We start from the raw sequence: 23,256 nt of genomic DNA, 5'->3' as shown, positions 1-23,256 counted from the left end.
AGCTGTCAGGATGTGGGGACAGCTGTCATTTAGGCAGGTTTCCTTTTGTAACGCTTGCTGTATTACAGCCTTCTTGTCCCCTGTGTTCATATTCAGTGGAAAGACCTTGCAGAAGACTTATTACACTGGAGTCTGTGTCACAAATCCAGGAGATAGAACTGAAAGAAGGAAAGGAAAACTGACAGGATAGAACATCTTGTGTGCTGTCAGGGACATTGTGTCTGTCCTGTGGGTGATAACCACAGTCTACAGGAAATTTGACTACAGTGTTTATTCAACTGGGTTTAGTTTCTCTAGCTTCCCTTTTAGGACATTTCTTTACCCACCCCTTCCCATCCTGTGTCTGCAGTCAGTTTGAAAAAGTTCTGTGGCTCCGGTGTCGTGCACAGCTGTCCCCATCTGTCCTGTAGATTGGACAGGTGTTTGCTGTGCAGTGAGTATATGGGTTTGTGCTAATTCACAGTAGGATCCTAAGGACATTCCTCTTTTGTATTAGGCTGTTTTTGTGCTCTCCCCAGACGTTGGTACCCACTCTTTAGAAATATAGTAAAACTTCAGTTTCCCACTGAGCAGTTAGAACTACACAACCGGCACAAATGCTTGCAATAAAATCCAAGTGTTTTCCTCATAGCCCTCATTCATTGCCTAATGATATATCTCTGTGCTAATGATGAGCAGTCACCAAGTACAATGTCCAGAGGTGAGAAGACAGCCTGAGGTAACAGGGAGGCTAGAATTCCGACACCATCGGCTTCAAACATGTAATGATAAAGTTAAAAAATTTATTGTCTGTAGGGTTTATACTATATACTTAATGAATGTACCCTGCCTGAAACCAGAATTCTTGTGGTAACTCTCAAGATTGACTCAGCATATGATTTCAGTGTCATAACTCTGGCTGTTTGATCATCCATGTTGCTTCAAGAACAATCACAGGAACTACAGTAAGGCCCATGGCATAGTCAAAGCTGGAACTTAGGGGATCTTGAAGAAGATAAAGTAGGAGGAATGATCAGTTGTGAGTGGATATGGAAATAGAGCTTAAATCTGTGAACTGATTTGATACGGGTTAAATAAGAGTAGGCTCCTGGTAACATTGGGGATTTCCTGGCTCCTTTACTAATTGGGAGGTCCATTGAGCTGCCTAGGTGAGGAATTGCAGGCAGGTTTCTGGAGAACAAAGGGCAGAAATATGAGATCTGAGCTAAGTAGCCAACAATTAAACTTAGGTCCTTAAGCCTGTCAACAAGTGTATTTACCTACTAAGCAATCTTACTGAACTAAATCATTTTTTTACAGAGGGTCTCAAGTAGAACAGGCTAGCCTCTAACTTACAGTGTATGAAGGATGGCCTGGAAGTACTGATCCTCTTACATTTACTTCCTGACTATGAGAATTAAAGGGATCCACAAGCGTCTGCATTTGAGGAGATGTTGGGAATTGAACCCAAGTCCTTATTCATGTTAGGAAAGCTCTCTACCAACTGACCAATGTCTCCAGTGCACAGTTAGATTGCTTTCATAAAATAAAACATTTAAAAGAAAACAGTGAATGGAAATAACTACTTGAAAACACTGAAATGTTGTATTGAAAACATGGATTTAAACATGGACTTTCAGGGTAAAGAATTTTTATATTGTTCCATGGCCATGGAGAGGAGCTCCCAATCATGAAACGGACATAAGGAAAGTAAATCCAGGCAGATGCAGAATTATCTCACCAAAACACAATAGCTGAACTTACTGAAATATTTTGAAAACAAAAATAAAACAAATTAGATTTATATAAAACTAGGCATGTATTGACTAAGTTTCTATCCATTTGAAGGCAGACACTTAAGGAAGTGTGCACAGACGGAGAAGACATTTGATGTCATGTATAATACTCTAGGCACGTTAGATGCAACACAGTTGCTCATGTTTTTACAGTTGCTGATGATGGCTAAAGGACTCATGCAGGTTTTTATATTATTTTCCCCTGCTTTACTTAAGTTTTCATTTTCCATAATGAAGGGTTAAATTGAGAGCCAGTAGAAATTTGCTCTAGTTTGCTTTCTATTGCTTTTATAAACACCATGACCAAAAGCATTTTGAAAAGAAAACAGTTTTGTGGGCTTACATATGCTGATCAAAGACCATCACTGGGGGAATCATGGCAGAAACTCTTCAGGAATAGAGGCAGGAACAATGGGAGAATACTGTTTACTGGCTTGCTCCCCATAATTCAATGTTGTGGAATAATGTTGAAAAATATGATGATGAGTCATTATAAGGCACCTTCTGATGGGATAGAAAAAACTAAATGGCTACTATGCATGCAGGAGAGATAGCCCGGACAATAGACAAGGAACTCTGGGAAGAAGAAAAGCAGAGTCACCAGCAGTCAGACAGGAAACAGTATTTCAGTACAGAGTAAAGGTAACTGAGCCATGTAAAAGGGTGTAGATGAAAATCTGGGTTAATTTACATTAGAAGGGTTAGTTAGAAACAAGCCTAAGCTATGCATGGAGCTTTTATAATTAATAAAAAGTCTTCATGTCATAATAGTAGAGTGGACAGTCCCAACAAAAAAGTCTGACTTAAGTTCAACAATACTTTCTTCAATTACCAAGGCCCATCTGCGCAGGGGTGTGCCACCCATAGTGGCCTGGGATCTCCCACATCAATTATCAATATAGAAAGTGCCCCATAGTCATTCCCCCAGTACAATCTGAGGAAGGCATTTCTCAGATGAGGATTTCTCCTCCAGAAGGACAATAGCTTGTATCTTGTTGACAAAAAAACCATACATGGTAACTAGTCAACATCAGAACATAACTGAGGCTTTAGCATAGGGAACACAGTGCTAAGCACAAAGGCATCTTCAGCTTCTTGCAACTCACTCTCTCTTCCTTCTTTCAGGGCACTCTTCCAACACAGCCATGGGTCAGGCCTTCTCTGATACAGCTATAAAAGACAATGGAGGTTTGGAGTTCAGCTTCCCTGCTTATTTTAAGAAGACTAAGACAGAAAACACAATCATTCCTCAGGAAACCATCCATTCAATTGAATTACATGTGACAAAAGGAGACATTCAAGGGGCAAACTGCAATCACTGATGCATCAAAGAACATTGGCAACATCCCAATAAGCATTGCTGTGACAGGAGAGCCTGGGGCAGGGAAGTCCAACTTCATCAATGCCCTGAGGGGAGTTGGGTCTGAAGACAAAGGTGCAGCTGAAGTTGGAGTAGTAGAGACAACTATGAAGAGAACTCGATACAAACACCCCAAAATTAAAACTTTGACTTTGTGGGACCTGCCTGGCATTGGAACTATGAACTTTCCACCTAAAGATTATCTGGAGAAAGTGAAATTCCAAGAGTATGACTTCTTCATTATTGTTTCTGCCACATGTTTTACAAAACTTGAACTTGACCTTGCCAAAGCAATCAGATTTATGAAAAAGAATTGCGGCTTGGTGAGAACCAAGATAGATATTGATTTAGAAAAAAATCCAAGCCACATATATTTGACAGAAATAAGATCCTGGAGAAGACTGAAAACTCCTACATAAATACCTTAATGGCAAATGGCAGTGATGCACCACAGATTTTCTTCATTTCTAACATTCATCTGTCTACAATTCCCCACACCTGATGGACACCCTGGTAATGTCTTCCTGCTTATAAGCGCCACAATTTTACACTCTCCATGACTAATATTACAGAGGCAGCCATTGACAGAAAGTGCGAGTCTGTGCAGCAGACTATCTGACTGGAAGCTTTCAAGGCTGGAATTCTGGCTACTATTCCTGCAGTGGACATCCTCAGGAATGATGTGTAGAGGCTGAAGGTGAAGTTAAACCACTATCGAGTTCTCTTTGGAGTGGATGATGAATCCCTAGAAGTCATGGCCAAGGATTCCCAAGTGCCTGTTGAACAACTGAAAAAGTCATTAAGTCTCCTTATTTGTTGGAAATTATGAAAGAAGAGACATTAGGAGAAACAATTTTTGAAATGTGTTCCTGCCTGTCTTGCAAGCTTCTCCTCTATGTCCCCACTCAGTTTCCAAACTCCACATTCCACATTCTTGTTGATTTTAGGACTGTCCAGAATTCACTGCCAAGAAATGAAGAAATACTAGAATGAGAAATAGCTGATAGTTATTTTTCCCTTTCTTCTTCTTGGAAATGCAAGAAATTCTCAAAAACAATGAGATCAGTGAACTTTAATGATTGGCCAACACACTTTTAGAAGGAAGGGGCAGAAGTCAGAGAGTGTATAAACTCTGCAGAACTACCTTGAACGTGCTGCTTTTCCATGAAGAAGCAGGGATGGGTTGCAAGGGAAGAGACTCAAGCACACAGGAGCGTGGTTCCTGCAGCTGAACCACAGTGAACGCAGACCCCAGACCCAGGATAATCTGGTAAGTGGGCAGGAGTAGTCAGATCTAACTTCAAACCCTCTACATCTCTTTTCTCTTAAGAGCTTAGAGGTGACATGTCATTTAGGAACATGCTTGATAGTGGAGATCCTCAGTTTGGAAGGTTAGGAGCTTTGGTGGGAGGCAGGCAGGACAGCCTGGTGTATGGTCTTAGGCAATTACCCAAGTTGAGATAAGCCTAAAGCCAATGATCTTGATATTGGTTTTGGAAAAAATCCAGTTGTTTTTGCTTGTCTCTTATGCCTCTCCCTAAAATGGCTATAAAGAGATGATTCAGGAAAGGGGATATATCTGCAGTGTGTATGGGGTTGTTGTACCTGAAACATAATGAAAAGATGGTGAATGATAAATGCAGGTTCATATATTTATATCCCAAGATGAATATAAATCCTAAAGTAGAACCTAGAGAAAGGTGTTAATAGCCAGCGTGGCTCTGGGGGAGAGCACAAAGAATGGAAGCAGTCACTAAGTACAAAGTCCTGAGATGAGAAGACAGCCTGAGATAACAGGGAAGTGAGAATTCAGACACCATCTGCATCATACATTCAATTAGAAAGTTCAAAGGTTTGTTGTATGTGGTGTGTGCACTGAATACCTGATGAATGTTCCCTGACTGAAATGGGAATCCTTATGGTGCCTCTCATGATTGACTTGGCATCATATGATTTCAGTGAAAATAGGATACTCTGGCAATTTAATCATCCATGTTATTGTAAAAACTGTCACAGGAAGTATAGTAATGTCAACGACACCAAAGGTGGGATGGAGGAGATCTTCAAGAAGATAGTGTAGATGGAATTATCAGTTGTGATTGGATTTGGTAATCGAACTTAAGTCTGTGAGCAGATTTGGTATGGGCGAGACAGACAGAGGAGACTCCAGGGTGACAATGGGATTTTCTTGTTTCCTTAAATAATGTTGCGGTCCATTTCACTGCCACATAAAGTTAGAAATATGAGATATTAATTATTTAAATACTCAACAATCAAACTCAGGGCCTGAGGCATGGTAGCATATACCTGCTGAGCCATCTTCCTGGACTTGATATTCATTTTTTTGATACAGGGTCTCAAGTAGCACAGGAAAGCCTCTAATTCCTGTGTATTAATCATCTGGACGTAATGACCCTCTTAGCTCTACTTCCTGAGTACCAGAATAACAGGGATCTGCAAACACATGCATTTGATAAATTGTTAGAATTGAAGCCAGGGTCTTATTCATGGTGAGAAAGCTATCTACCAATTGAACAATATCTCCAGTGCACAGTTAGATTGCTTTCATAAAATATAATGTTTAAAAGAAAATAGTGAATCTAAATGAGTAGTTGAGAACACTGAAATATTGCACTGAAGAAATAGAATTTAACATGGACTTTAAAGGCAAAGAACTTTCATATTACTGCAAGTTTATATTCTTCATGGAGATGAGATCATGAATTCATGCAAAGGACATAAGGAAAGTAAATCTAAGCAACTCAGAATTATTTCAACAAAACACAACAGCTGAACTTTTGAAATATTTGAAAACATAAATAAAACAGACAAAATATATTTAAGTAGTATTTAGAGAAATTTGGCGTCAATTAAATGTTAATGTCAGTTAATATTCATTGATTTGATTTCTCAATGTACAAAGCTAAACTGTGTTAAGTTTCATTCATTTTAAGGCACCTACTGAAGGAAACATGCACAGATTGAGATGATATCTTGGATTTTATATACAATATTGCAGTCAGGGTGAAGGCAAAACAGTTTTTCATGTTTTTGTAGTTGTTAATGCTGGCTAAGTAGTCATGCACAATTTTATATTATTTTCTCTTATTTATATTGAGTTTTCATTCTCCCTAATGAAGGGTTTAATTGAGAGCTAGTAGAAATGTGCTCTAGTTTCCTTTATATTGAGTTTCCTTTCTATTGCTTTTATAAACACCATGACCAAAAAATATTTTGAATAGAAAATGATTTTGTGGGCTTACACATTCTGATCACAATACATCTCTGAGTGAAGTCAGAGCAGGAGCAGAGGAAGGGAAAATGGGAGAATGCTGTTTACTGCCTTGCTGCTCATAATTCGATAATGCCTTCTTAAATTACCCAAGACCACCAGACCAAGAATAGTGCCACCCACAGTGAGCTGGGACCTCCCACATCAATCTTCAATCAGCAAAATGTTCCACTGAAATGCCCCAAGTCCAATGAGATGGGAGCAACTCCTCAAATGAGACGTTCTCCTTCAAAATGACTATAGTTTGTATCTGGTTGGAAAAAACAGCACAAAATAAACGGGAACTAGTGAATATCAAAATGTAACTAAGGCTGCAGCATAGTGAAGGAACACAGTGCTAAGCATAAATGCATCTTTGATCTCTGGCAACCTACTCTCCCTTCCTTCTTTCAGTGACTTTTTAAAAATCACAATCATGGGTCAGTCGTCCTCTGATACAGCTAAGGATGGAGGTCATGAAGATTTAGTGTCCAGCTTCACTGTATATTTAAAGACGATGAAGAGAGAAAAGGAAATCATTTCTGAGGAAAACATCCGTTTAATACAATTGCATCTGAAAAAAGGAAACATTAAGGGGGCAAACTCTGTAATCAGTAAGGCATTAAAAAATATTGATGAGGCCCCAATAAGCATTGCTCTGACAGGAGAATCTGGGGCAGGGAAGTCCAGCTTCATTAATGCCCTGAGGGGAGTTGGGGCTGAAGACCAAGGTGCAGCAAAAGTTGGAGTAGTAGAGACAACTATGGAGAGAACTCCATACAAGCACCCCAGAATTAAAACTTTGACTCTATGGGACCTGCCTGGCATTGGAACTATCAATTTTCCGCCAAAGGATTATCTGGAGGAAGTGCAATTCCAAGAGTATGACTTCTTCGTTATTGTTTCTGCCACACGTTTTACAAAGCTCGAATTAGAACTTGCCAAAGCAATCAGATTCATGAAAAAGAATTACTACTTTGTGAGAACCAAGGTAGACATTGATTTACACAATGAAAAGAAATCCAAGCCACGCACATTTGACAAAGAAAATACCATGGCGAAGATCCGAAGCTACTGTGAGAACACGTTTATTCAGAATAACATGGATGCACCACAGATCTTCTTGATTTCAAGCAGTGTTTTATCTGACTATGGTTTCCAAATCCTGATGGACACCCTGATAAAGGATCTTCCTGCTCAGAAGCGTCACAATTTTACTCTTTCCATGACTAATATTACAGATGCAGCCATAGACAGAAAGCGCGAGTCTATGCAGCAGACTATCTGGCTGGAAGCCTTCAAGGCTGGACTGCTGGCAACTGTCCCTGCAGTGGGCATCCTCAGGGATGATGCGGAGAGGCTGAAGGTAAAGTTAAACCACTATCGAGTTCTCTTTGGAGTGGATGATGAATCCCTGGAAGACATGGCTAAGAATTCCGAAGTGCCTGTTGAACAACTGAAAGAAATCATTAAATCTCCTTATTTGCTGGAAACTAAGAAAGAAAAGACATTAGGAGAAATATTTTTGAAATATTTGGAGATATTTGCCTCAGCTAATGGTGGGCTCCTTGCTGCAGGTCTTTACTTCGGGAAAACCTTTTACTTGCATCACATCTTCCTTGACGCTGTGACTGAAGATGCCAAAGCTCTCCTCAGAGAGACATACTCAAAAAGTAGTTCAAACTCACCTGACCCACAGCTACTGACCATGAATAAGTGCTACTCTTTCCTCATATCCCTGACAGGATTTGTTGTCATTTGTTTTGTTTTGTTTTATCTTGACCTTTGGGAATGGAATAATATGTAATCTTCAAATAAGCTTTAATATTCAGATTATTTTAATTTTACTATAAAGAAAACAAATGTGTAAATTTTTAAACAAATAGTTAATTCTACAACAGCCTTTTTATTCAATTATTTGTGAGGCTAAGCCTTCAATCCAGGCTTTGTATGTGCTAGGCAAGCATTTTATCCCAAAAGTACACATCTCACCTTGTGTTAGATTTTAGATTTCAATAAACCAATAATTTGACTAATATAGAATTATCAATTCATATTATCTAATTGTCATATCTGTCTTTCCAACAAAAAATGATAAAATGTGGATTACATAGTGTCATAATTGTCACAGATAATGTAAATGAAATATGTTCTTCACTGTTCAATATAATTGAACCAATAGTCACATATTTTTTAAATCGTTAATAGTAATCAGAATTAATGTGAATACCTTGAGGACATTTGCAATTCTTTCTTTTGAAGCAAATTTCTTATTTAACTACAGGAGAATGTGGAGGCCAGAGGACAACTTGTGTAGTTGCTGTTATCCTTCCACCATGAGGTTCAGGGCATCTGACTCAACAACTCAGGCTTGTGTCTGGGACCTGCTGAGGCATCTCACATTCCAGCCAGGGTGAGCCTGGACAAGGCAGTTAGCACAGTGGAGATGCTCTGGCTGCCCAGAGGATGCTGACCTGACTGTGGGCTGCACAGGACCAGCTGGACTAGGTAGACTTACCTCTCAAATGCATAAAAGGAAGGAGGGATAGAAAGCAGCTCCACATGGGGAGGCAGGCATTATGTCGGCAGTCCCTTAGGAGTTTCAATTTGCATATCACTGGTGGCCAATGGTGTTGCACACTTTTTCAAATGCTAATTTGACATTTAAAATTTTTTTTAATATCAGACTTCTCCATTCAATTCCAAGGTCCATTTTTATTGGGTTGTTTGTTTTCCTAGTATTTACTTTTTTAAATACCTTATACATTCTAGCTAATCCTCTGTCATATTTGTAGCTGGTAAAGGTTTTCTCCCATTCTGTGGGGTGTTTCTTCTTTGCCTGACAAATTTCTTTTTAAACAAAATGTTTCTATTTCATGAGCTCCCATTTTTTTATTATTGCCCTTATTTTCTGAGAATCAAAATCTGATCCAGAAAGTACTTGCTTCTTCCCCTGTCTTAAGTGGACTCCCTGCTTTACCTTATAAATTTGGGCTGTCCAGACTTATGTTGAGGTCCATGGTCTACTTGGAGTAGAGTTTTGTGCACAGTGAGAGATAGGAAGCTAATTTTGTTCTTCTACATGTAGCTGCCCAGTTTCCCAGCACTCTGTGTTGAAGATGCTCTTTTCTCCATTTGGCTTTTCTTTGTGGAAAATCAAATGGTAGTAGTTGTATGTACTAGTTGGTGGTCCTCTGTTCTATTACATAGATCTGTGAGTTAGCTTCTATGCCAGTGTCATACTGTTTTTATTACTACAACCCTGTAGTGTAACTTGATGTCAGGCTTGGCAATAGCTCCAACAATGTGCTTTTTACTCTGGATTGCTTTGGCTGTCAGAGTTTCTCCTGTACTTCCATATGAATTTTAAGATATTTTTCTATCTCTGTGAAGAAACGCATTAGGATTGCCATTGGGATTGCATTGACTCTGTAGATTGCTTCCAATAAGATAGCCATTTTGACAATATTGCTTCTTCTAATACATGAGCATGGAAAAATCATTCCATCTCTCAGTGGCTTCTTCAATGTCTTTCTCAGATAATTTAGTTTCATTGTAAGGTCTTTCATGTGCTTGGTTAGATTTATTTCATTGAATTTCTTCATTTCTTTCCGTAAAGTTATTATGATGGCGTTGTTTCCCCCAGTTTAGTTTTCTATTTTTTTTTTGCAGTTGATATAGACAAAGGCTACTGGGTTTTGTGTGTGTGTGTGTGTGAGAGAGAGAGAGAGAGAGAGAGAGAGAGAGAGAGAGAGAGAGAGAGAGAGAGAGAGAGAGAGAGAGAGAGAGAGAGACCCTTGTATCTTGCCACTTTGCTGAAACTTTCTCTCAGGGTTAACTTTGGTGGAATCAAACTTCAGTTTTTTATGGGACCTTATGAGCAGAGAGTAGATATTTCTTGATCCTCCCAAAAAGAGAAAACTGTAACAATGTCATACACAAAAAGGTACAAATGAATACATAAAAACATATTAAAAGCTGTAAAGAAAAGCCCCAATTCAAGAAGGCAAGCATAGCAAACTTACATCAAATCTCTCATTAGCAACCATAAATGACAGAAAATGTGGAATCGTGTATTTCAAATCCTAAATGTAAATAATTGCCAGTTAATATTGCTAAATCAATTAAGATATCTTTTAAATGAGGCAGAAAGTTAAGAGCATTTAAAACATGCACAAATTCCAACAGTTATTGCCAAGAGAATGAGGTCATTGTGCTCACAGATAAGCACTAGAAAAACTAGGTATGTTATACTCTGTTCAGTGGAGATCTAAATCTATGTTTGACTGGCACGATCATTTAGGAAATTGGCACACTCAGGGTTTACTGAGAAACTGTCTCTAAAGTGATGGAGGAGTATTTGATCAAGGAAGACAACTTAGACCAGTAGACTCAACATAGGGAGCCACATGTACAAATACACACACACACACACACACACACATACACACACACACACATACACACACACACTCACACACAGAGAGAGAGAGAGAGAGACAGAGAGAGAGAGAGAGAGAGAGAGAGAGAGAGAATGCATAAAACACTTGTCATGCCATGCAGATAGAGGAGCAGAGCTCTATTACTAGAACCCATATAAATGTTGAGTGGGTGTAGAAGCCACCTTGTATTTCCACACTCAGAAGGCAAAGGGAGGGGAAACATGAAGTAAGCTAGCTAGCTAGACTGCAGAGATCTGGGAGATCTAGGTTCACCTGAGAGAGTCTAACTTGATGAAAAAAATAGAAAGCAATTCAGTAGGAAGTCTAACATAAGCCTGACAGACCACAGCCATGAGCCGATGCTCACCATACAGAGAGATACATTTTAAATATAAAGTAAGACTCACCAAAAGCCTGGGAAAATATAGAAACTTCAAAGAATCATGATGTTCTTCTCAAAGTTAATAAGCCATAAGAAGTCTGGTTGTAAGGTGGTTCAGAGAAGCTGAAGTTCCTGCTAATCATGCAGGGGATTCCATGGCTGAGCTTGTAGTGAATCATCGCATTGCAGGGGTGGACTTTTCAGTAATGTAGCTGCCTATGAGTGGTTGGTGATCCTATAAGTACCCCCTCACCCTAATAAACTCACTTATTCACAAAGCTAGACTAGGATGACACTGTTTCTTTGGTCAGTTACAGATGCCTAGATGAAGTAAAAAGACATTTGTGGTCTTCTCAGGAAAAATTGTACAACACAATTTCTGCCTAGAACAGGAACCAGAAGAGCCAAAGACGACTTGAGAGGGACTGGTTGTTTTGTCCTTACACTGGGTGCTGATTATGGAAGTGGGACTGCCAATGTGATCAGTCCCCTCGATCGCATACCCAGTTCTAACTGAATAGAAGCTAGACATGAGAGGGTAAGTACTGGAGACAAGGAGTGCTATCCATTGTCCATAGTGGGTACACATGCACCTCAGCGAGGGAAGTGTGCCTGGATGGTAGGTGCAGTGCTAAGACAGTAATTTCTGTGCCTAATACATTCAGGAGAAGATCCTAGTTTGCCCAGTGCATTGTCAGACGTGGAGTGTATGTAAAAACTAAATCAAGTGGAGCCTCAGGTTGCTAAACTATCCTCATGTATTTGCCTTCCTGAAGGGGACAATAAAGGGCAATAAAATGTTCCTATAAAGTCATAATAAAATCACTGAGTCTTTAAAAAAAACATGGGTACAATCATTGGTGCCCTCTCTGGGAGAAATAGACATTTCTTCATCTCTTCCTTGGAAAAGTCATACAATAAATGAGAAGTTTTAGTGTAAGTAGCCTTGATCAGTATCTGGAATCACGGGACCTAAGAAGTAATTTATGTATTGTTTTAGCTTGTTTCTCTGTTGACAGGATTAAAACTGACCGAATGCAACTTGCGAACGGAAAGGATGTAATTGACTGGCAGATTACAGTCCATCATCAAGGGAAGCAAGTGCAGGAACTGAAGTAGAAATTGGGAAGGAACACTGCATACTGACTTGTTCTCTACAGCTGTATCTCTTCCTGATTTCTTACCCAGGACTACATTCCTAGGGCTTTCACTCACCACAGAGAGTTGTGTCCTCCTACATCAATTAATTCATCATGAAAATGCCCCACAGACATATAAAAAATCAGATCTGATGGAGGCAGTTCCAAATTTAGAGTTTCTCTTCCAAATGAGGCAATGTACTTCATGCTTGTTTTCACAGCACTCTGGTGATTTCTTAGGCCCAGGTACAATTACAGTCATGTCAAAGCCTCCCTGAACAAAGCCACCATCATATTTCCTAGGTTATTCCAGTTACCCACATATTTGCTACATTCTGTTCTTCCCAATTTCAGTAATTCTTATAATAATGAATGTTGTAGTACACCTAGGAAGGAAACTGTATCTAGGTAGGGTTTGCTCTTCATTTGGGATTGTTGGCTAGTTGGTTGTTTGGTTTGCTTCATTTTTCTTGTAATAAAGAATATGGATAACACGTTTCAGATAAAAAGAAAACAGATTCTTTTAAAAATTTTTGAGTGTGCTGATTATGGACATTATGTGCAATGTAATTGAGCTTTTGAAGACTCAGTGCAAGTCAGGGCTGTTTGGAAAGTGTCAAACTGTGTAGGCCACAGGAAATTATAGCATCACTCAAGCTAGGGCAGATATATTCAGAACTGTAGTAAAGTGAAGGTCCTGATCTCAGGGTCTGTGGCACATAAGACTTGAGGTTCATATTTATTCTTGAAGCTCAGGAAAGTACTGATAATACACAAAAGAAAAAGCATCTGGGACTATAAGAAATATTTCAAAAGCTCAGTTCCAGGAGAAGAGATGTTATTGTATCTTTGTCCCTGGGAACAGAGCACAGCACTGGTGTGGTTCTAACAGAAATGGGATGCTCCAGGTTCACACTTGGTGGAACAGGACACTATCACAATCTGGGTCATAGTTGGAAACAAGGTAGCATTTCAGACCCACATTAATGAGGCATGCAGCATTAGTGACCCTGGACACTGGAATAAAGAGACTTGGCACTCTTTCATCTCTGCATATCCAAGTATAAGGTAGAAGAAAATAAGCTGGCAATGGCACAGTTGGGCCTTGGGTCTTGAGGTCATGGGTTAGTGGTCAAGATTTAGATGCCAAAATTTCTGCAGAATAAGAAGGTAAGTGTTCTTCCCATGGGGACTGGTTTTGAAAGAAGCCAGAGGTCACTGTGGTAAGAATGCTTGTGGGGACACCAAACCTTGAGCAGAAACCCACTTCCCCTTTGGCCTGGGAGCAGGCAGCTGTGAGATAATGTTTACTGAAAACAATTCAGTGCTATAAAGCTCTTGATAGGGCTCAGATAAGGGCTTGCTCACTGAAACACCATGACTTTGACACCCCCACGGCTAGATGCTTCTTCCTGTCCCCCCTGCGGTGTCTCCCCGATTCTGGGGCCGGAGATTAAACCACCAGCCAGGAGGGTGAGAAGTCTGGAAAGAATTGTATGTAGATGGATGGCAGAAGTCCTTAAAAAGGGAAGCTCTTTTTTCTTGGGGAGCTCTCTCTCCTAAGCAGACTTGAGTTCTCCTCCTAAGCTGACTGGGGAAGCATAAAGTTTTCTTAAAGCAACCGACCGGTCTCTGTGTCATCTATCCCGACCACCTTGCTACATTCTCCGATGCAGGCCACACAACAGGTGCGACAAATGCTGATGAATTTTCTCCCTCATCAGCCTGAATAGCACCCTCCAATACTGTGAGTACTATCCAGAAAACAGGAAACTTTCTGGTCAGTACCAACAGTTCTTTATGTTCTATCAACAAAAAGTGTGGTGTCTTCAGCAATGGGGTCTTACCCTCATATCCTGCTGAATCAAGAATAATAGTGATAGCCTGTATTGTTTAGGGATCTCTGGAACAACAACTCAGTGGTAGGTACTGCACATCTTGCCCTTAACTTTTATTGGACAAGCTGTATCTTCTTTAATGAGAATTTCAGCCTCACTCTTACATACAGCAGTAACTCTAGATGAACCCTGAGATACAGATTAAGTAGCTGTTTTCAGGATAGTGTTTTCAGACATCTTAATGAGTGATTCCTTCCCTCACTCCTTCTTCCTCTGCCCTACCCTCCCACTCATGTCCCCACTTAAACTCATCTCCATTACTCACCTCCCCCTCTTCCTACCACTTCTGTTCTACCAACTCACTTGGTATTAGCCAGGGCTATCTGAAGGATGGGATTCAGTGGAGTAAATGTAATATATGTACTTAATATATAATACTATATTAAGACAGCTTACATTGAAATGGTATCAACAGCTGAATCCCAGTTTTGAGGCTGAGAACCATGTAGAGGTAGTTAATCAAAGATGCCAATTTTAACCCACAAAATAGGAATTATTCCTGAAGGCTGCTACACTAGAATGACAGTTTCTTTGACAGTTTGCAGGCATTTTAACTTCATGAAGTATTTCATTGCTAAGGACTGCCAAGTGCCTGTTGAACAACTGAAAGAAAATCTTAAATCCCACTCTTTGTTGAAAAATGAGGAAGAGGAAACATTAAGAGAAATGTTGTTGAAATATTTGGAGAAAGTTGTCTCAGCTAATGGTGGGCTCCTTGCTGCAGGTGCTGCAGGTGCAAACTAACACAGGAGTAGAAGCCAGGAAATAATCACATTGAGGGCTAAAAGCAATAAAGTAGAAACAAAGAAAACATTATAAAGAATCAATGAAACAAAGAGTTGGTTGTTTGAGAAAATCAACAAGATAGACAAAACTTTATCCAAAACAACCAAAAGGCAGAGGGAGAAAATACAAATTAACAAAATCAGAAATTAAAAGGGAACAGACACTGAAGGAACCAGAGAATCATCAGGTCATACTTTGAAAACCTGTACTCCACACAATTTGAAAATCTAAAGGAAATGGACAGTTTTTTTTATAGACAACACTTACCAAAATTAAATCAAGGACAGAGAAGTAATTAAAACCGACCTATAACACCTAATTAAATAGATGTAGTCATCAAATCTCCCAACCATAAAAGACCCAGGGCCAGATGGTTTCAGTGCAGAATTCTAACAGAAATTCAAGGAAGAGCTAATACATTACTCCTCAAGCTGTTCCACAAAATAGAAGGAGAAGGGGCATTGCCAAACTCTTTTTGAAAGGCTACAGTTAGCCTTGGTGCCTAAGCCACACAAAGACACAGCTAAGAAAGAGAACTACAGACCAATATCCCTCATGAACATTGATGCAAAAATACTCAATAAAATACTGGCAAACCAAGCCGGGCGTTGGTGGCGCACGCCTTTAATCCCAGCACTCGGGAGGCAGAGGCAGGCGGATCTCTGTGAGTTCGAGGCCAGCCTGGTCTACAGAGCGAGTTCCAGGACAGCCTCCAAAGCCACAGAGAAACCCTGTCTCGAAAAACCAAAAAAAAAAATACTGGCAAACCGACTCCAGGAACATGTCAGAAAAATCATCCACTATGATCACATAGGCTTCATCTAAGGGATGCAGGGATGGTTCAACATATGAAAATCCATTAATGTAATCCACCATGTAAACAAACTGAAAAAGGAAAAACTACATGATCATCTCACTAGATGCTTGATGGGAGAAGTCCTGTGTATATGTCAATAAAGCACTGTTGGCCAATAGGGAACCAAGATAGGTGGGACTAGGAGTCCAGAAGGACTCTGGAAAGGAGAAACACAGAGAGTCAAGATGTAACTGCCATGGGGTAGAAAGCCCAGAAATTTCTCCAGTAAGAGAAATACTTATATTAACAATTATGGGGTAAATACTTAAGTCAGAGCTATCCAGTAAGAAACAAGCAAGGCCAACAGCTTCATAATTAATATAGCCTCCTGGGTGCTTATTTTGGACTGATGCGGCTCTGGAACCAGGCTGGCAGGAAGGCTTCCCTTTACAGATACTGAAAACTCCTTTGACAAAACAAAACACCCCTTTATGATAAAAAGTCTTGGAGAGATCAGAAATAACAAGAACATACCTAAACATCATAAAAGCTATATGCAGCAAACCAACAACCAACATCAAACTAAATGGAAAGAAACTCAACGTCATTCCTCTACAATCTGGAAAAAGACAAAACTGTCCACGCTCTCCACATCTCTGCAATATTGTACTTGAAGTCCTAGCTAGAGCAATAAGACAACAAAGGGGAATCAACAGGTTGAAAATTGGAAAGGAAGAGGTCAAACTTTCACTATTTGCAAGTGATATCATAGCTTACATAACTGACCTGAAAAACTCTAAACGGGAACTCCTACTGCTGATAAACACCTTCAGTAATGTGGCAGGATACAAGATTAACTCAAAAAAAAAAACAGCAGCCCTATTATATACAGATGATAAAGGGGCTACAAAATAAATCAGAGAAACATCACCTTTTACAATAGCCACAAACAACATAAAATGTCTGGGGATAATGCTAACCAAACAAGTGAAAGACCTGTACAGCAAGAACTTGAGTATTTAAGTAAAGAAATTAAAGAAGACACCAGAGGGCTGGAGAGATGGCTCAGAGGTTAAGAGCACTGGCTGTTCTTCCAGGGGTCCTGAGTTCAATTCCCAGCATCTACATGGTGGCTCACAACCATCTGTAATGAGATCTGGTGCCCTCTTCTGGCCTACAGGCAGACATGCAGACAGAACACTGTATACATAATAAATAAATAAATCTTTAAAAAAATAAAGAAGACACCAGAAAATGGAAAGATCTCCCATGCTCTTGGATAGGTAGGTTCAACATAGTAAAAATGGCAATCTTGTCAAAAGCATTCTACAAATTCAATTCAATCTTCATTAACATATGAGCACAATTCTTCACAAACCTTAGAACAATAATCAACTTTATGTGGAAAAAAAGACCCAGGATAGCCAAAACAACCTTATTCAAAAAAGCAATGTCAGGAAGCATCACCATCCCTGATTTCAAGTTCTATTATACAGCTAAAGTCCTGAAAACAGTTGGTATTGGCATAAAAAGAGACAGGTAGATCAATGCAATGAATTGAACACCCTAATATCACCCACACATATATGAACATATGATCTTTGACAAAGAAGCTAAAAATATACAATGGAAAAAAGAAAGCATCTTCAACAAATGATGCTGGCATGGCTGGATATTGGCATGTAGAAGACTGCAGATAGATCCATGTCTATTGCCATGCACAAAACATAAGTCCAAATGGATCAAAACCTCAGCATAAATGCAGCCATACTGAACCTATTAGAAAAGAAAGTGGGAGGCACCCTTGAACGAATTGGAACAGGAGACTGTTTCCTGAACATTACACCAGTAGCACAAACACTGAGATCGACAATTAATAAACAGAACCTCCTGAAACTCAGAAGCTTCTGTAAGGCAAAGGACACAGTCAACAAGACAAAAAGGCACCCCACAGAATGGGAAAAGATATTCACTAACCCCACACCTGACAGAGGGCTGATCTCCAAAACTTACAAAGAATTCAAGAAGCAAGTCTCCAAAACACCAAAGGATCCAATTAAAAAGTGGTCTAAAGAACTAAATAGATAATTCTCAGTAGAGGAGTCTAAAATGGGTGAGAGGTACTTAAGAAAGTGGTCAATATCCCTAGCAATCGGGGAAATGCAAATCAAAACAACTCTGAGATACCATCTTACTCCTTTCAGAATGGCTAAAATCAAAAACACCAAAGACAGTTTAGGCTGGAGAGGATGTGGAGAAAGGGAAACACTCCTCTACTTCTGGTGGGAGTGCCAACTTGTACAGCCACTTTGGAAATCAGTATGGAGATTCCTCAGGAAAATGGGAATCAGTCTACCACAAGACAATTCCACTCTTAGGCATATACACAAAAGATGCACATTCATACAACAAGGACGTCTGTTCCACTGTATTCATAGCAGCATTATTTGTAATGGCCAGAACCTGGAAGCAACCTAGCATCTGCCCCGCAATAGAAGAGTGGATAGACAAAATGTGATGCATTTACACAATGGAGTACTATTCAACAGAAAAAAACAATGGAATCCTGCAATTTGCAGGCAAATGGATGGCACTAGAAGACACCATCCTGAGTGAGGTACCTAGTCACAAAATGTGAAACATGGTATGTACTCACTCTTATATGGATTTTAGACATGGATCAGCCTACAATCCCACTGCCAGAGAGTCTGGGAAACAGAACCTTCAAGCAATGACTGATGGAAGCAGAGGCAGACACACACAGGTAAATACTGAGGTGATCTCAAGGAACCCAGTGACAGAGAGGGAGGACAGATGAGCACAGAGGTCATGACTGGGCTTGTTCAACCCACAGAAACGGGTAACCCGAATAAGGGGGAGCTTGTGAACTCCAGACTGATGGCTATGAATCCAGTATGGGACTGACCCAGACCCCCTGAATGTGGGTGTCAATGAGGAGGCCTAGGCAAGCTATGGGACCTGGGTAGTAGATCAGTATTTATCCCTGGCATACACATGGACTGTATGTGCCCATCCCACAATGAGAGATGCACTCTCAGCTTGGACTCTCGGGGGATGGCCTAGGCCCTGTCCTGGATGAAATGACAGACTATGGATACCCCCCCATGGATACCCTGCTTACTCCATGGGGAAAGGAAGGAGTGGGGACTGGGAGAGGCTGCAACAGGCTTGTTGGGAGGAGTTTGGGAGAGATAGGGAGAAGGAGCTGGGATTGAAATGTAAAGCAACCTTGTTTCTAATTTAAATTTAAAAATAAAAGAAACTGACCTCTGTCTCTTCCATCCCAGCAGCAGGAGCCAATGCTCCCTAGTCTCCTGCCCCACCCAAGGGTCCAGGTAAACCAGGGCCCATTTCCAGACTGCTTACCTGGGCCTGGGCTCTGCCACTGAGGCTTCCATCTAGTCAGAGGCAGCAGGAGCCAAGCTACCATAGTTTCCTGCTCCACCAACGGAACTAGGACTAGACCAGCTGTGTACTCACACATATATGGATTTTAGATATGGATCAAGGGAGTGTCAGCCTATGATCCCAGTGCCCCTGAGTCTGGGAAACAAGGAGGTTCCCAACAGAGATGCATGATACTCCAGAGATGCTGAATGAAGCAAGATCTCCTGAGCAGATTGGGAACATCGGGCGAGAGGAGGGAACCAAGAAAAAGAGAGGGGAAGAAGAGGAGGGGAGAAGAAGGCATGGGGGAGCAGGAAGGTTAAGTCAAGGTAGGAATAGAGGAGAGTAGGATGAGAGATGCCATACTAGATTGAGTCATAGGCTTGAGGAGAGAGCTGACACTAGTGAGATCTCCAGAGATCCACAAGGATAACACCAACTGGCAAACTAAGCAATAGTGGAGAGACTATATTAATAGCCCATCCTTAATGATATGGTTGATGACGACCCTATATGCCATCCTAGAATCTTCATCCAGGCACTGATGGAAGCAAACACAAGTACCCACAGCTAAACACTGAACTGAACTCCTGGAACCTAGTGACAGATGGAGGAGTGATGAACAAAGGGGTCAAGACCACGATGATGAAACCCACAAAGACAGATGACCAGATAAGGGGCAGCTCTTGAATCCCAGACTGATGGCTGAGAGGCCAACAGGGGACTTATCCAGACTCCGTGAATGTAGTGTCAGGGAGGAGGCCACAGAAATCACTGGGGCCTTGGGTAGTAGATCAGTGTCGACCATGGTTTATGAATGATCTTTGGGAGCCCATTCCAAATAGAGGGATGCTCTCTCAGCCTGGACACATGGGGCCTGCCTCGGATGAAATAACAGACTTTAGAGATCCCCCCCAAGGAGGGCTTCACCCTCCCTTGGGAATGAGATGGGGATTGGATGGGGGTGTGAGGGGCTGGTGGAGGGACAAGGGACGAGAGGTGGGAGAGGTAGCTGGGATTGACATGTGAAGCATTCGTGTTTCTAATTTAAATAAAAACATATATTGAGAAAAACAGTAAATAAAAATAAAATTTTTTAAAAATTAAAAAACTATAGTGGAAAGAAAGCTTAACCGTAGAGACTACAAATTTGTTAATGAACAACCAATTCTTAAAATTCTTTGTCAGAATCTTTCAAGCGATAGTAACTAGAGAGCAACTATAATTCTGTGCCAGGAGCAGTGGAAAACCCTGAGCTCGCTCTGTCGGCCATTATCTATCTTGGTTATGATGGTGAAGAACTACTTTAATCTATATGTGGAACCAAAAATACTTAATAAATTGTTGATCAAAAAGAGCATTTGCAGACTTTGATGATCCCCCAGAGAAGGTCTCACCATCCCTGGAGAGTAGATGGGGAGATCCATGGGGAGCATGGGAGGATGGGGGGAGAAAGAACTACTAGGATTGATATGTAAGATGTGATTGTTTCTAATTTGATTAAAAACTTATATTTAAAAACAGAGCATTTGCTGTTGGTGTTTGACATTCCAAGTACACCCATAATATGATCCTTCTGATTGCTGACAGTGTCCATTTATTTGCTGATAGTCCCACTTCCAGTTCCCAGGCCTAACAATTTGTTTTTCTCTGAATGAAGTATGATGATCAGCACCTAAGTTAGAAGGGCTGGAAGGCAAACAGGAGAAGAGAACTATGTAACAGTTTAGGCTGCAATAATACTTTAGAGACTCCTTCCTCATACTTCTGCACACTGGGCATCTAAGAGCCAGGGGCCACCACAGTAAGGTCCATGGGGAGATCAATCATCCTTCTGTCCACACAGGACATTCCTTACTGCATGTGTCTCTTGTTCTTGCTCTGTCTATGAAAGCATCTATCCTGACACTGTGTCATCTTCATGACCTCTGCTAGCATCACAAACTCCCAAAAGCTCTTCCACCAATATTATCCTGTGCAGTTAGTTATCAATAAACTAATTTCACATAACTGGAGTGGAAGAAAAGTTACTGAAGTTAAGACATTAATTTCAATTAAAAATGACAACAACCCAGAGTATTTTTAAATTTAACTTATATAAAGGTGAGTATACCTGATCCAAAATGCATGGGCTGGCAAAGCCTTATTTTACAGTCACCATACTCAAATGCATGGAATAATTAAACTATAAAAACCAAGATTTATGATGGCTTATGGTTCCAAAGTTTCTGTGACAAAGTTGAACAGATCTATTGATTGAGAAAGGATTACACCATCATGGTTGTTTTAATGTTCAATGTTGACATGGTAGTCAGCATGTACCAAGCAAACTGTTTATCCCACAGGCAGGAAGCAAAAATAATAGAAGTGACAGGATCACACAAACCTCTTTAAGGGCATATACTCTTCTAAACACCTACACTTGATCCCACATATTAAAGTTTCTACCACCTACATGGACTATAGATATAGCTCAGGATTTAAGAGTACTGTCCACTGTTCAGAAAGACCCAGGTTCAAATCCCAGAAACCACGTGATACTTCACAACCACCTGTAATTATACTTCCAGTTGCTAACCTCTACAAGAGCTCCTTGAATGTAGTGCCATTACAGATATGAGGCAATATACCCAAGCACATTTTTTTTACTTTTTTAAACAATAAAATAAATCTTTAAAAGGAAACAGGAAAATATATGTAAGGAGAGGAAAATATAGAAGAAAGAGAACCCAAATTAATGGAGAGCAGGAAAGAAAAACAAGCAGTGGTTTAGCATGACAAAGGCCTTGGTACTGCAATCACAATGACAGGATCATAACTGAGTATGCAGCTTAAAATCATGTCTATAATTCTGACAGCTGTATATCCTGGCAATAGCTAAATTCTCTAAGTTAAATTTGTGTTCAAATGTAATATTGTTTGACTGATGACCATATAAAGAACTTAAGATACACTAAAAGTTCAATAAGAATATCACTGTGGGGCCAGTGAGATGTCTTAGTAGGTAAGAGGGCTTTCTGCCAAGCCTGGAAATGTAAATTCAATCCCCAGAACTCACATTATAAAAACTGAGAATAAACTCCCACAAGTTGTCTTCTGACCTCTACAAACAAACCCTGGCAAGTGTGAACTCTTCTACATACACACAGAGACAGACATTAACAAACACCAAGTGTGAATACTTCTACATACACACAGAGACAGACAAAAACAAACATCAAGTGTGAATACTTCTACATACACACAGAAACAGACAAAAACACACATCAAGTGTGAATACTTCTACATACACACAGAGACAGACATTAACAAACACATCTAAAAACATAAACACAATTTTTTATTTATATTATCCAAATTTATTATAAATTGCATTCCTGGAAGAATGTATTTCAGAAGGACAAAGAAAGAAGCAGGAAAATAAAATGACTTACATTAATTTGTGTTACATTTTAAGATTTTGTGGGTTTTCTGAAGGTGCTAATGACTTATGGTGATTAAGATATGAGCAGTTGATGAACTGGGGAAATAGCTCAGTGATAACCTGTTGTCAAACAAGCAAGAAGACTTGAGCATAACACCCATGAAGAAAGATGGATGCTGTAGCTGCAATGCCATCACTGGGAGATAAAGACAGTAGAATCTCAAGGAATCGCTAACCACCTAGTCTCAAATATTGATGAGCAAAAAAAATCAGTGAGAAACTCTGGCTCAAAAAAAAAAACAAGTTTGTGGATGATCAAGACAGCCAATGTCAACCTATGGACTCTACACATGCAAACAGGGTCAGCTTATTGAAATGACAAGTACACGTTACTCCTAAAATAGATTCTCATGGGTAGGGCTGGAGGTGGTAGAATGCATCATCAGACCCACCATAAACTCCCATGAAGCACAGGTCAAATGCTCCCATTTCACCTCCATTTGCATAAGAATGAGTGTGAGGTCCTTTACTTCACTTGGGATAAATTGTAGTTTTTCATTGTGAGGTCATATGTC

The 23,256-nt window shown here is 40.1% G+C and overlaps 1 protein-coding gene and 1 long non-coding RNA gene across 3 annotated transcripts; both read left to right on the top strand.

The window, feature by feature from the left end:
• Window positions 1-3,555: 3,555 nt before the first annotated feature.
• On the top strand, window positions 3,556-9,908 carry LOC101834191 (interferon-inducible GTPase 1). 2 transcript variants are annotated; one of them, XM_040741771.1, is made up of 2 exons: window positions 3,556-4,405; window positions 6,821-9,908. In XM_040741771.1, exon 2 carries the CDS (start codon window positions 6,843-6,845, stop codon window positions 8,211-8,213), a length of 1,371 nt encoding a protein of 456 aa, XP_040597705.1. In that variant the 5' UTR covers window positions 3,556-4,405; window positions 6,821-6,842; the 3' UTR covers window positions 8,214-9,908. The 2 variants fall into 2 exon arrangements, with proteins under 2 accessions (XP_040597705.1, XP_021085530.2); XM_021229871.2 differs by having other exon boundaries at window positions 6,522-9,908.
• Window positions 9,909-10,193: 285 nt separating this feature from the next.
• On the top strand, window positions 10,194-12,878 carry LOC110341762. The gene is made up of 2 exons (XR_002383753.2): window positions 10,194-11,768; window positions 12,250-12,878. It is a non-coding gene; the product is annotated as an uncharacterized LOC110341762 (long non-coding RNA).
• The last annotated feature ends 10,378 nt before the right edge of the window (window positions 12,879-23,256 follow it).

The sequence above is a fragment of the Mesocricetus auratus genome, unplaced genomic scaffold (assembly GCF_017639785.1).
Source record: "Mesocricetus auratus isolate SY011 unplaced genomic scaffold, BCM_Maur_2.0 Super-Scaffold_6730, whole genome shotgun sequence".
Classification (NCBI taxonomy): domain Eukaryota; kingdom Metazoa; phylum Chordata; class Mammalia; order Rodentia; family Cricetidae; genus Mesocricetus; species Mesocricetus auratus.
The sequence above is the reverse complement of the archived record's forward strand: the minus strand, read 5'-3'. Positions and strand labels throughout refer to the sequence as shown.

Excerpts from the sequence above, each read along its gene's own strand:
- LOC101834191 (XM_040741771.1), top strand. The coding sequence starts at position 6,843 with ATGGGTCAGTCGTCCTCTGATACAGCTAAGGATGGAGGTCATGAAGAT.